This window comes from Anabrus simplex, chromosome 1, assembly GCF_040414725.1.
Source record: "Anabrus simplex isolate iqAnaSimp1 chromosome 1, ASM4041472v1, whole genome shotgun sequence".
Taxonomy (NCBI): Eukaryota; Metazoa; Arthropoda; class Insecta; order Orthoptera; family Tettigoniidae; genus Anabrus; species Anabrus simplex.
In genome coordinates, this window is record NC_090265.1 from 586,379,415 (window position 1) to 586,393,978 (window position 14,564).

General features: G+C 41.8%; 1 protein-coding gene across 2 annotated transcripts in view; it reads left to right on the forward strand.

The window, feature by feature from the left end:
* Window positions 1–114: 114 nt before the first annotated feature.
* Window positions 115–14,564, forward strand: part of Nup154 (nuclear pore complex protein Nup154) — a 324,740-nt gene continuing 310,290 nt past the window's right edge. Inside the window, exons 1-2 of one of the 2 annotated variants that reach the window (XM_067144924.2) lie at window positions 115–236; window positions 482–687. In XM_067144924.2, coding sequence (XP_067001025.2) covers window positions 549–687 — 139 coding nt within the window. In that variant the 5' untranslated portion in view covers window positions 115–236; window positions 482–548. The remainder of the gene's footprint in view (window positions 237–481; window positions 688–14,564) is intronic. The other variant, XM_067144923.2, reaches the window with a different exon arrangement.

Here is a 14,564-nt window from a genome sequence, read left to right on the forward strand (position 1 = left end):
TTTCTTTCATAATCGTATATTTTGTGGAGAACGTTATATTTTTGTAATGTTAGTGGCAATGCAATCACGCCCTGACACAGCAACTGTTTTCCTTCTCCTTTCAACCGTTACGGTGAACAGCTGAGTGAGTGAAAAGGTGAAGTGTGAAGAGCGCGTAATGGTTTAGACGCGCGAAAGCATTATTTCATTTGGGTAGTGGTGTACATTCTTAATATTGACTGGAATATTAACAAAAAGTAGGAAGAAATTCTCTCATTTTAAACTCCCGTTTAATATGTAATGTTTGATATTATATACAGGTTATTTTTTCATGCGAATGTCATAGTACCGGCACTCGTGAGGAAGCATGCTGAATTTTTAATAGTGCAATTCATAAATAATTTTAAAAAATCCCTCCTTAAGCACGTTTTGAAATACATGTATATATATATTTTTCACTTACCGACTGGCTTGTTTATATTCCTTATTTCTTCATTTGTAGGTTAAGTGAAGTGGTTCATACTGATGCCCTTTTAATTCCAGAAAGAGAAGAAGAAACCGGCTTTCCAATGGATCGTAGAGCACCTGTTGATCCGTTCAGAGCTCATATTGAGTCTCTAGAACTTGCAGGTGGTTTATTAGATGGATTTGTTCAAATGGATAGCATGTTCCCAACATTCCTTGATGTTACTCGAATAGCTATTGAAAGTAAGTATATTGTGGTGGTGTTTGGTTTGTTTCTTGACTACAAATTATACTATTAGGTTGTAAAATTTAATTTAATTTTAGATATTGTGCATGTGAGTATGGGGGATTCAGGAGCGCATGTGTGACATTGACACTGGCTTCTTACATCGGCGGCCGCGGTTCTAATCCCAGCCAGATCAGTGGAATTTTTAAATTAAAGTCAAGCCTCTGTTGTTTAGACTCGTCAAAACTTAACAATGCCCTCCCCTGCATAAATCTTACATGCAAGGGTAAATCATATAAATGTTATCTCGGAAGACTTCTAGGGGAGTGATGTGTTTATTACCAAGGCAAGGGATCCACTAGCCCACCTCCAGAAATATATTTACTTTTATTACCTTTATTGTAAATTGATAAATTGCAGGACCTGTTCTGTATCAAGGGCGTCAACCGCCACTGCCATTGCCTGAAATTTATACAATGTAGCATTACTCGTAGAATTCAACACTCCCCGATGGTATTACCAACTTCAGCACAATAAAAACTCTTAACCAGTGGTGATAAATTGATACACATACCCCCACTCAGTGTATATGCTGTAAAAAATCCAGTGGTGATAACTTTTCTAACCCCTTATGTCTCACACTTTGCTTCGCTTGGCATATGTGCTGTAAATATAGAGCCCACGCAATCAAATAACAGCTCTGGATGTGTTTAATGGGAAGCTTGAGTGCGAGTCTCTCCGTGGAGTTCCCAGGCCACACCTACCCATCTCCAGAGCCAGAGCGCCAAGCAGCTGCCGCTAGAGTACGTGAGCTGTTGTTGAGGTTAGTCTAGCGTTTTGCATATTTTGATCACGAAAGGGAATCAAGTAGCATTAACGCCTGTAATCAGCGCTATGTTCACATCATACCGTATTCCGTATAATGCAAAGAATAACCCCACATCTCCCATATATTTGTAAGCCCATCGCTTAACGGACAATCGCTCATAGTCGCATTTTCTTTTTATATTACACGTAAGAGCGACGAATTGCTTAGAGCTTTAACCTGGTATGCTTCAATTCTCCTATAGCACAATTGGTAACGCACTACAAAATCGTGAACATGTATACGCAGCAGAAGTCTGGAATGTTAGCGATGTCATATTTTGGAAAATTTGCTGTAGTAAACAAACAACGTCTATATTATCGCTAAGAAAATTTTCCAACTAAAAGTTCATTCATATTATTATTATTATTATTATTATTATTATTATTATTATTATTATTATAGCAGTAGTAGTTGTAATGTTATATCATGGCAAATATATAAAATATATAGATGATACCCTAGTCATTTGAAATAAGGGTTTTTCCATCACTTGTCACATGAATTTCACCTGCACGTTATCTCAGGCTTGGTTTCCCAAAGTTTTTCGCTCCCGCTCCCCTCCTAGCCATTCGATAGTGTTTCTACTAAGCCAGACTCTTGGCCTGGATTTTCGGCACAGTGATTTCATCATGTTTTGAATTGTTATAAAACCAAAATTTTGTAGACTAAGAGGTCCACAACCTCGCTATGTGCACTTATTGTTCGTTTCCATTTCTTTTCTTCTTAAGTTAACACAGTTTTTACATTCAATTATGTTTTGTATTAACCCCTGTTTTCACTGAATTCTATCGCAGCGAGTTGTTTATTGCTCCATATGATGATGTAAATATTGTATATTGTGCTGTTTTTATTTCTGTCAAGTCTGTCTTTTGTTTTTCATTTGTTCCTTCATTATGTTTCTTGGCACATTTTTAGCTTGTATTATGTAAATTACTTAAACTCCCCCCCCCTTTCACTGAAGATGGCTCAAATGAGTCTAAAGCTGATGTAGCCTATTGAATTAGGAGGATACACTTAATTTTACCTTTGTAAAGTGAAAAGAATATGTTGTTCATTTGTTCTTACATTTTACAAAAATGGTGAATTATAGCCTGTATGAATTTTAATGCAAAGAGAACCCTCCTGTAACAGACTCATTTTACAAAGATGGAAGGTGCCGTACAGTACACAGAGTAGCAAAAGAAAGAAAGTGTATCTAGTATACGCTGCTATTCCCTACATCTACAGTCGCCTTCCATTTTCGTTTTATATTTTTGCTGGAGTGGTAAATTTTATTTCCCACTTCGCGAGGTCCATTGCTTAACGTCAAGCTAAAAACACAGCAATCATACACCGGTTATGGTACTTTATTCAAATCCAGAACAACAATGGTACCTTATCACAAGAACTCTGTTCTTCCTCGCAAACACTTAGCAAAAAAAAAATCCATCACGTTTATAGAGCTGGAGTTCTTCACTACCAGCCACGTCAACTTCACTTTCACTATCCGAGCCACTGCTTGACGAATCGTCCTCACTTCTGCTGCTGTTAGTCACATTAATTGTTAGGCGCTCAATTTAAGGTTCCAAAAGGCCTTCTGACTGTATATATTGTTCCTCAATCTCTGACATGAAGGCATACTGAGCCCTACTCTTCCGCACCAATTTCAGAAAATCTCCGAACGCAAAGATTTCTAACATCTACCAGCTTGAAGGTTGTGTTTCGCTGTGCCACCCATTGTTTCACATCACCCCAGATTTTTCGATGCTGTTCAAATCTGGATGATATGCCGGCAAGCGAAGAACAGTATGCCTGTATTCATGTAAAAGGTAGTCCAGAATATAGTTCTTAGTTCAAGACTTATTGATCTTTGTAAGTTCATAAAGTTCAGTCTTGAATATACTGTATCATCTCCGTAAGGTATGTTGTGCTCTATTAGCCAGTTCTGCATTTCCTGTTTGTGCGTTGGAGATAAAGGATTGCCAGCTAGCAGGCAGAAGAAAAGCAGAGCTGTTGTTTAACTGCGCGGGCTCTACCTATGGTGATACTGAACGTTGTCTATCACAAGAACAGATTTTGGTGGCAAGTTTGGCAAAAGCATTTTTTTCACCCATTTCATGTAGTTCGTGGCATTCGTTTCTCGATGTTAATTGCTGGATGTCTGATTTGATTTAAATATCAAGAGGGCATTTGGAATAAAACCCAGCTCATAGCCTGCATGAACATTAATAAGACGTTGTCCTTTCGATATCGGCGATTTAAGACCCTCTGTAGGAGATGTGGTGTCACACCAAGCCTTTGGTGTTGTGTGGGAGCTGTTAATGTAGGTTTCATCACTGTAAACTATAAGGCGACCCTCCTGACGATACCAAGTAACAGAACACACAAATGTGATTCGAGCACTGTGAATATCATTATGCTCAGTTAGCAAACACCTGTTAGTTTCTACCCTTTTCCACCAAAATCCAAGTTCTTTGAAAATTTTTCGCAAACTACTGCTTTGGCCCTTGTAGTGTATACTTTTCTTAGTTTTTCCAACACAAATTTCACAGTCGGAATTTCTTTCTTAGTTATATAAAATTCATTGATTGTCCTTCAAACAACGCACATGTCAAAATCATCTAATCCAGTGCACGGACGTTTTTTTCTTTGCTCTTGCGAGGTGTATTGCATGATGCCAATGTTCCTGCCTGGACATCTAGCAATTGTTTCTTCACGGACTTCACGGTGCATGCACTTACACGAGTTGCAGAACACACACGCTCCTGCCCTTTTTTGGCTGGAGTAATAAATTTGTTTTCATTGGCTTCTTTCTGCATGAACTGTAACAAGTTGCACTATTTTTCGACCCTGAAAACGAAGAGTTTTTCTGTATAGTTTTGAAAGGACGGGAGGCATATTGTTATCACTATTATTTCACACAGTAACAACACAAAGCTCACTGTTAGGGAGACGTGTTATTGCCAAGCTTGCCTCAGATTAACTAGCTACTGCACACCCAGCTGCGCGCGCTTCTGATCCAAGTAAGGTGTGCAGAGAGAGGTGCGTTGGAGATAAAGGATTGCCAACTAGCAGGCAGAAGAAAAGCAAGAGCTGTTGTTTAACTGCGCGGGCTCTACCTATGGTGATACGTTCTGATATGCACTGCACCTTGCTTCACTCGGCATGTTCTTGTTTGGGTTATCAGTCCATAGACTGGTTTGATGCAGCTCTCTATGCCAACCAATCCTGTGCTAACCTGTTCATTTCTACGTAACTACTATATCCTACATCTGTTCTAATCTGCTTGTCATATTCATACCTGACTTACTGCCTACACTTCTCTCAGAAACCACTTGAACAAGTCCTGGGTGTACCGGGCAGATTGACTGTGCGTTTAGGGGTGCACAGCTGTGAGCTTCCATCGAGGAGATAGTGGGTTTGAACCCCACTGTACCGGGCGACTTGGCCATGCGCGTAGAGGCGCGTGGCTGTGAGCTTGCATCCGGGAGATAGTAGGTTCGAATCCCACTATCGGCAGCCCTGAAGATGGTTTTCCGTGGTTTCCCATTTTCACACCAGGCAAATGCTGGGGCTGTACCTTAATTAAGGCCACGGCCGCTTCCTTCCAACTCCTAGGCCTTTCCTATCCCATCGTCGCTATAAGACCTATCTGTGTCGGTGCGACGTAAAGGCCCTAGCAAAAAAAAGAACCCCACTGTCGGAAGCCCTGAAAATGGTTTTCCGTGGTTTCCCATTTTCACACTAGACAAATGCTGTGGCTGTGGCTGTACCTTAATTAAGGCCAAGGCTGCTTCCTTCCCATTCCTAGGCCTTTCCTATCCCATTGTCGTCGCAACATAAAACAAATTATTAATGAAAAGGGCATAGCCCTAGTGTAGGCACTCCACTCACTCTGCTTGCTGTACACGGAGGCTTGGCGGCAGTTGATGCTCTTTTATTTTTAGTTCACGGGATTGCCGATAGGAGTGTCCTTTACGATCTGCTAGCGATCTCTGAACTATTACCAACTGTTAAGGAAATGTCCAACAAGGAAATGTGTATATATAGGTTACAACCACTAAATTACTTTTTGCTTGCTGTGCGGGCAGTATGCGCCGCGGCGAGTTACGAGCTTCTCGAAGGGAGTGTGGCCCCCAAGGGGGCCGCTGTTCTCATGACAGAGCTTGGCCTGGATTTGCAATGATAGGTTACAGCTACTAAATTACATATTTTTTTGGCGTGTTTCTTGTTGTGTTTTTATTCTGCTTGGGTTGTTAACGGAAGCAGCGAGTTGGGAATTATGGGAATGATGTCATGTCGGCCAATGGCTGTGCTCATAGCTGGCCGGCCAATGGTCAATGGCGCATGAAAACTTTTATTGCGTTATAAAAGTAAATATACCTTTTTGGCGGGCTGGGTGGGTCCCTGACATTCGTAATGAACACATCTTTCTTCTAAAAGGATTTTAAGGTACAATTCATATATATTTCTTTGCGAAGTTGTGTGTCATATACTGGAGTACCTACACTAGGTTGCTACCCTCTGTCCATCCCATTCAACAATTTCTTCAGATCTTCTGCTGACTCGCTTGGCATATGCTGGAAATAATCCAGTGGTGATAAGTTTTCTGACCCCTTAAGATGTTAAGGGACCTGTGGTGAAAAATTAAACGTTCCTTAACCCTGGAATGCTAACCTTCCTTTGACATACCTTAAGGCTAACCATTCGCAAATCTTACAACCTCTGATTTTATTAGAAATTAATAAGGCTGAAAAGCTAAAGAACGTTATTTATACACAGTTAAAAAAAATTTAGGGGAACACGTTTTTGAATGTATGCCATACTCCACAAAACAGTACCTCACACCCAGGTATATTATCAACTAAACCTATATTCTTTACCACACCGGGCGAGTTGGTCGTGTGGGTAGGGGCGCACAGCTATGAGCTTGCATTTGGGAGATAGTGAGTTCGAACCCTACTATCGGCAGCACTGAAAATGGTTTTCCATGGTTTCCAATTTTTACACCAGGCAAAAGCTGGGGGTGTACCTTAATTAAGGCCACGGCCGCTTCCTTCCTACTCCTATCCCTTCGTCGCCATGAGACCTATCTGTGTCGGTGCGACGTAAAACAAATAGAAAAAAATATTTACCGTTGAAGTATACAAAAGAATATCGATGGATTCGCGTTCATTTTCAGAACACAAACTGAAATGTCCAAATAGGGGCAAGAGGAAAGTGATAACAGTCCTCCAGGGTGGATTTATATCACGGTTAGAGAGTTTCAGAATGGTGTATGTCCTCCACAAGCATTCATCACAGCTTGGCACCTACGTGGCATGCTCCGTATAAGTCAACGGAGGTCATGTTGTGGTATCAGGTCTCATTCTTCAATGAGAGCCTGTTCGAGGTCTTGGAGAGTCTGTGGTGGAACAGGACGCCCACAAACACTTCTGTCAAGCCTATCCCACTCAACCCTCTACCCTTCCAGCCTTTGAGGCACCGGCAATAATCCCGTTGATGTCACAAACGTCTCCAATATGCGACCTTGCACCCTGGGTCTTGGAGAGTCTGTGGTGGAACAGGACGCCCACAAACACTTCTGTCAAGCCTATCCCACTCAACCCTCTACCCTTCCAGCCTTTGAGGCACCGGCAATAATCCCGTTGATGTCACAAACGTCTCCAATATGCGACCTTGCACCCCGGTGTATCAGGCTGCTTGTGGAGTCCTGGCCCAGTCGCTCGAGCGCGTATCAGTCCGCTTACAGGTGCATAGGAGTTAACAGAGTTGACACTGTGGGGGGGGAAAGGCTTTGTAACATCAGAATTTGATGCGAAGAGATGGCTCCCAGGAGAAACCTGAATCTGAAAGCTAGATGACACGTAGGAAAGCAGTTCATAGAATGAAGCAAGCTTTTCTTTTCTTTTTTTTTCTTTTTGGAAGTGTCACATCCCTTCCATTTTTTTCTATCTCATTAGTGTTATATAGAGGATGGTTGCCTAATTGTACTTCCTCTTAAAACAATAATCATCACAATCAGCACCACTGCAACTGCTACATTTCTCACTTCAGGTTTAACTTCATTTATGGACTCTTGCTGACGTACTGAAAACCTGAACTCCTGTGCTGATTATGGAAGAGCCAGCCGTATTTTCTACTTCTTTTACCCCCCCCCCCCCTAGTACCCACTTAATATGTATGAGGGTTGTGAAGAATTGTGTTAAATAGCCTAGTTTTATTGGTTATCACATTTGGGTTGATTGCGTTTCATGTTCGAAGGCTAACACAATATTAAACACCTGCACAAACACAAGATTTATTATGTATATGCCTAAGTCTTGACTCGCTGCCATATTGGATAATTATAATGGCGTATGGCCTCTGGAGAGGCCTGGTGCGGGTCATTTTCTCGTAGACGGCCTATTAGGCGACCTGCATGTCTGTGAAGATGAGGGCCCTGCCTAGGATGATTTCTAATGCTGAATATGCCACACACACCCAGCCCCCGAGCCACTGGAATTAACCAATTAAGGTTAAAATCTCCGACCCGGCCGGGAATCGAACCCGGGACCCTCTGGACCAAAGGCCAGTACGTTAACCATTTAGCCATAGAGACAGACACCATCTTGGATTGCGGTGTTTTAATACACGACTATGAAGTAATTAGTTCTCATTGTTCCATGAAAGGCTCTGCTGCTGTAACAGATGAGGACCAACTGCGTTATGCACGATTACTATCCTCTACCATTAGTGCTAAATCCCTAAGTCTCTCATTCATCGATATACATTGATGACCTTGTGCAGAGAAAAAATTATATATCCTGTTTGGTCTCATAGTTATTTACGATCATAAGGTGGAAGCTGTAGAACCCCATGCAATACCACTTAGCTCAATGAAATTGAAATAATAAATAAAGTAGTTCAACCTATTCAATACAAATAAATGCGAAGTGTAGTGTTACATTCCTATTTAATTATAAGTGGAAGCGGTACTGGTTTCGACCCCAATCCGGTTCATCATCAGCCGAATAAAACGCAAAAAAAAAATGCATAGGTAGGAAAGAAATTAAAGATCAAGTCTTTCTTACCTATGCATGGGACTACTTGTAATTAGTACCATCACGCGGGGAAAGCCATGGATCGCCTTTACTTGTGAGTAGTACCACTATGTTAGGTACACAATAGGTTTGTGATTAGTAGCAGCAGAGAGCAGTTCACTGTGGGTTTCCAGTACCTGTGATTAGTACTACTATATGCGGAACATCACTGGCTTACGTTGCCTCTGATTTGTACCATTATGTGAGAAACACTATGGGTCTGGGTGTTGCCTTTGATTAGTACCACTACATGAGCAACACTGTTGGTCTGCGTTGCCTGTGATTTGTACCCGCTATGTGAGGAACACCATGGGATAGTAAGAGTCCCTGTGATTAGTACGCCTATGTGAGGTGAATCATGAGTTTGCGTTGCCTGCGAGTGGCGCCATTATGTGAGAAACACCGTAAGTCTGCGTTACCTGTATGACGTACAATACTTGTGACTTGACTTACTTGACTTATTTCCTTTAATTCCATGTGGAACATAGGGCCTCGACGAAATTTCTCCAGCTTGTTCTATCTGCCGCCAATGTTTTCACCTCCCCCCATGTCTTGTTAACTCCAGCATTCTCCTTATCTATGGTTCTCTTCCAGGTAATCCTCGGTCTGCCTTGCCTGCGACTGCCTTGGGGATTCCAACTCAATGCCTGCCTTGTGATACTCTCTTGTGGTCTTCTCAGGGTGTGCCCAATCCATCTCCATTTTCTTCTCATTATCTGTTCCTGTATGGAACTTTGACTTGTAGCCTCCCAAAGGTCTTTGTTTGAGATAGTTTTTGGCCACCATATTCTCATAATCTACCTCAAACACCGATTTGTAAAAGTCTGTAACCTTGCGGTAATGTCTTTGGTCACTTTCCAGGTCTCACTTCCATACAGTAACACAGATTTAACATTAGAGTTGAATAGCCTTACCTTCGTTTTTATACGAATGTGAGGGGATCTCCATATTGGTCGTAACTGTGCAAAAGCCCCTTTGGCTTTATTTATACGACTCACCACATCTCTAAAAGCACCTCCATCCTGGCTTACCATGCTTCCTAAGTAGCAAAATTCCTCTATGCTTTCTACATCCATTCCATCTAGAGTCAAGTGGCAATTGTTACGATGGCTTATGCGCATTTCTTTAGTCTTTTTTTTATTAATATTTAAGCCTACTTCTTTAGCTTCTATTTTTAAGTCATTCAGTTTGATTTCCATGTCCCGAAAACATTCTGCAAGAAGACGGAGATCATCCGCATAATCCAGTTCTTCCAATCGGTTATTTAATCCCCACTGAATGCCACGCTTTCTGTTCGTTGCCTCTCTCAGCATACAATTCAGTGTCATGATAAACAAGATTGGCGACAGTAGACATCCTTATCTTACTCTACTGTAGATTTCACAGCAAAAGGTTCAGACAGCTTCCCTTTATGTTCTACTTGACAAGTATATCCATCATACATTGCCTGTGTAAGATGGACTATCTTTTGTGGAATTCCGAACTTTTCCATAGCCTTCCACATTTTCCTCCGGTTGATAGTCAAAGGCCTTTTGAGAATCAATGAAAAGTATATACAGAGATGTCTGATACTCGGTAAATTGTTCAATGATTAGCCTTAGTGTGTTAATCTGATCCACAGTAGACCGACCTTCTCTGAAACCTGCCTGTTCTTGACGTAGTCTCCCGTCAACGACTATGCTTATTCTGTTCAGTATGACTCTTGACATCACTTTTCCCCCATATGAGAACAGCATTATTCCCCTCCTGTTATTGCAATCTGAGAGGTCACCCTTCTTCGGTATCTTGATGAGGACACCCTTCTTCCACTCCTCAGGGAGGTGTTCTTCGTTCCATATTAGTGTTAGAAGTGGCTCCATGATTTCCGCTGTTAAATCTGGATCTACCTTTAGGGCTTCTGGGATAATGTTATCTACACCGGGTGCTTTGCCACTCTTAATTTGTTTCACTGCTTGTGCAATCTCTTGTCATGTTGGTGGTTCTACCGAGATGTCTGGATCCTCCAAAATGGTTTCAACTTCTTCAATTCTCGATTCCTCACCAAGATTATTGATTACTTCCATGAAGTGATGTCTCCATCTTTCCAATTGTTGTGTCTCAGATGTCAAGGCTACTCCGTTTGCATCTCTGATTGGTTTCTGCCCTGAAAAGTTCCTCCTCGAACGAAACCTTTCTCGTAATGGCATATACTTCTTTGCTGTTGCCGACTTTTACTGCTTCTTCTGCTTGTGTTGCCAGTTGGTCTGTAAATACTTGTTTATCTCGCCTCACTTTCTTCTTAACATCCTTGTTGGCCTCCCTGTATTTTTCCATTGCTACTGCTTTCTGGTTTCTTGTTCTACTGGAGTTGACAAGTGCCTTGCACTCTCTTCGCTTTAGGATTGATTCCCAAGTGTCATCCGATATCCGTTCTTTCCTCCCTGGCTCTCTGTAGCCCACTATCTCTTCACATGTGTCATGAAAGAGTTCCCTGACTGTGTTCCATTTGGTATTTACATCTTCATCTGGTTGTTCGGCAAGGGCTTCAAACCTGTTCTTCAAATGTACCTTAAATTCATTTTGCACTTCACGTTTCCCAAATTTCCCGGAGTTGAAACGTTTCATTCATACTGCTGCCTGTTTTACTGGTGCTGCCACCTTCAATCTAACATCAGCAATCATAAGGTGATGGTCGCTGCCTACATCTGCTCCACATTTATTCCTCACATCTAAGAGTGAATGTCTCCATCTTTTACTTATCGCCAGGTGATCAATTGGGTTTTCTGTGCGGAGATCAGGCGACACCCATGAGATCTTGTGGCAGTTCTTATGTGGAAACGATCCACCTATAACCAATCCAAAATTACTGCATAGGTCTATGAATCTCTGGCCACTATTATTTTCTTCTCCTATTCCGTGTCTACCCTTGATGATTTCTCTTCCTTCATTTTCATTACAGAGTTTTGCATTTAGATCTCCCATCAACACCACAATGTCCTTCTTTATCCCTGCCAGTGTTGATGTCAGCCTATCATAAAACTCCTCCTTCTCTTCCTCTTCTGCTACCTCTGTTGGCGCATAGCACTGTACTATGGTCACAGGTCTAACTTTGGTTCTTATTCGTACAGTAATTATCCTGTGTGATACAGGGGTCCATTCCATTATGCTATTTTTTGCTTTCTTTGTGAGTAAGACACCCACTCCACTTGAATGCTGATCATTTTCTTCTCTTCCAGAGTATTGAAGGCACCCCCCTCTTCTGTCCTCACCTCTCCGTAGCCTGCCCATCTTGTTTCACTCAACCCAAGTATCTCCAGTTTATACCTTTTCATTTCTGCCACTACTTCTCTCAGTCTGCCAGTTTCATACATAGTTTTAACATTCCAGAATCCAATTCGTGTTCTGTATTTCATTGCAAAAGTCATCTCCATAAAATCCGGCCGGTATAAATTTCGTCTGGTTTCTGTAATAAGTTTAATTCAGGTGTGCGAGTTATTAGCCCACAGCACCCTAAGTCCAGTGGAGGGGCTGCCTCCTATCTGCGCTAGACCGCAGGATTTTTCTGTAGGGATTATCTCCCTTAGCCTTTAAAGGTTCCTCTTTACCACAAGCCAGTAGTTTCTTCTTTATTTATCCCCAAGAAGAAGGGTTGCCTCATCCGCCAGCTTCGCCGTACCAAAGGACCCCTTCTCCGCCGTTGAGGTCTTCACCAAAGCCCCATTAGCCGTCACTTTTCATAGTTCCTGTAGGGTCTTCACAGCTACCGTAGCGGTCATGGGGCACACATAGTCCCCACTGTACATCACCTCTACAGGCAATCCCCTACTTCATGCCATTGTCCACCTCCCACGACGTGGACGAGGGGTTGGCCTTGTGGGAGGCACAATATTTGTGAGTAGTACCATAATGTTTGAAACACCGTGACTTTATGCTACCTTTGATTAGTACTGCAACTTGAGAAATAACATGGTTCTACTTTACTAGCAATAAGTGCCATTATGAGGGACCGTTGACCTGGATATTGCACCCCTTTAGACAACAAGCAGTCGCTTGGTCAGTAATATTGTTCCTGGGAAGGTAAGGCATTGCGGGACGGATCCACTGATTGTTTTAAGTTCATATTCATCCATTCATTCTTCATCATCACGTTTTGAATTCTGGTCAGTCGATGATTTTTTTACTTTTAAATTGTCATTGAATTTTGTCTCATTTCATACAGTTAAGAGCCGATGACCTAGATGTTAGGCCGCTTTAAACAACAAGCCTCATCATCATCATGTCCTTCAACGAGCAGTATTTTTGTCAAGTGTGACTCCCAAGACGTTATGGTTGTGGACTAAGCAAATGTTTTCAGATTGAATGTTTAGTTCATAGTTGGTGAGTTTGTTCTTTAGGTGAAAATGTACTGCTTCTTTTCTGTTAGGGTTCAGTTGAATGTCTCATTTTTTAATGTGCTGTACTGCTGGGTCCTTTGTTAAGATTTCTTCTTTGACCTCCATTGATGTATGCTGCGATGCTGTGGCCAGTATTCTGCATGTCCAAACTTCTTGGAGTGTGTTTCTAACATATCACCTGAGTAGAAGAGAAGCTAGTGCTGCACCTAGGGTGAGGCAGTTACAGCATTTTCTGACCACTGCTTACATTTACCATACCTACTTGAAAAGGTCAGCATGTTGTCAAGGCATGCAGTTCTCTTGCAGAGTATGAAAGCTGCTTGTAAATTGACTCTCTATCCAGATAGTATTGTATTTTGCAATTCTATCAGTATATCACTTTTTCTCTTCCAGGTGGACTTCTGCAGCGATATGTCCTGTCCACTTACATGTCCAGTTGACATTTTTGTTAAGTTGACTTCCACTTTCATGACTCTAGTCAGTGGTATTGATTAGATCAGTGCTCTCTGTTGTTAGGTGGGGAAATGTTTTGAGAATTAATCTCTCCTGCTCTGTGGGAACACTGTCAAGTATTGGGAGAAGTTAGTGTTTGTAGTCATTGATGTGTTGATTGGTGGCATGGAGTTTTCTCCCTCAGGTGTGTCCAGCTCGTTATACAGCCAGTCATAATGCACCGATTTTACTGAAGCAACTGCCTGTTTGAAATTATACTACTGCTCTCCTTCGGCACAAGATCAGAACCATTTATTGTAGGCTTCCTTCTTTTCCATTACGATGTTTTAAAACTTCATTGTTCTGTCACTGTATCTGCTTGTTCGTAAAGCGCATATCTAGGCTTGGTACTTCCTAATTGCCATGCTTTTTCACCGTTATAGATGAGTTCTTAATTCCCATGATTTTTCACCAGTAGGCGTATAGATGAGTTAGAAACTTTCTCCAATATTGTTTAACGTAATACACATCATTTAGATTATTTAGAGTCCATTTCAACTGTTCCAATGAATCAGTTTTTACTGATCTGCATTTAGGGCAGTCACCGAAATGGTAGATTCCTTACCTGTTGTTTTCCTAGCCTTGTCTTAAATGATTGCAAAGAAATTGGAAATTTCCTTGAGCGGTATTTGAAAGAATAAGGCCCGTATCAGACTAGCCAATGAGGGCAAACCTCATTGGCTGGCTTGCTGTGTCATGTAACCAGCCTAGGTACAAAACTGGTGCTCGCATTGGTCTCGTACTTCAAGTCTCATAATCAGATCAGGCGGTAGTTGGTCTGAGTTGTATGCCTGCCACTGTTGTGCCTTGCTGAGATAGTCCCATCTTTTGGGTGTTTGCAACTGTGAGGTCATTGGTTTCAGCAGTTGAGGATGGGGTATTCATCTGCGTTGCCTCTGCCAAACTTTGACCACCACCATGATGTTTGTTCATAGTCATCTCTTCCCTTCCTTGTATATCTGTTGAAGTCACTGCCAATTGTAAGGTACTCATGTAGTCCAGTTGATTTCACACAGGTATTAAAACTGTCTCAGAAATCATTCTTCACACCCTAAGGGCTATTGGTTTGCAGGACCACTGCACTGGTTTTGATCTTCACC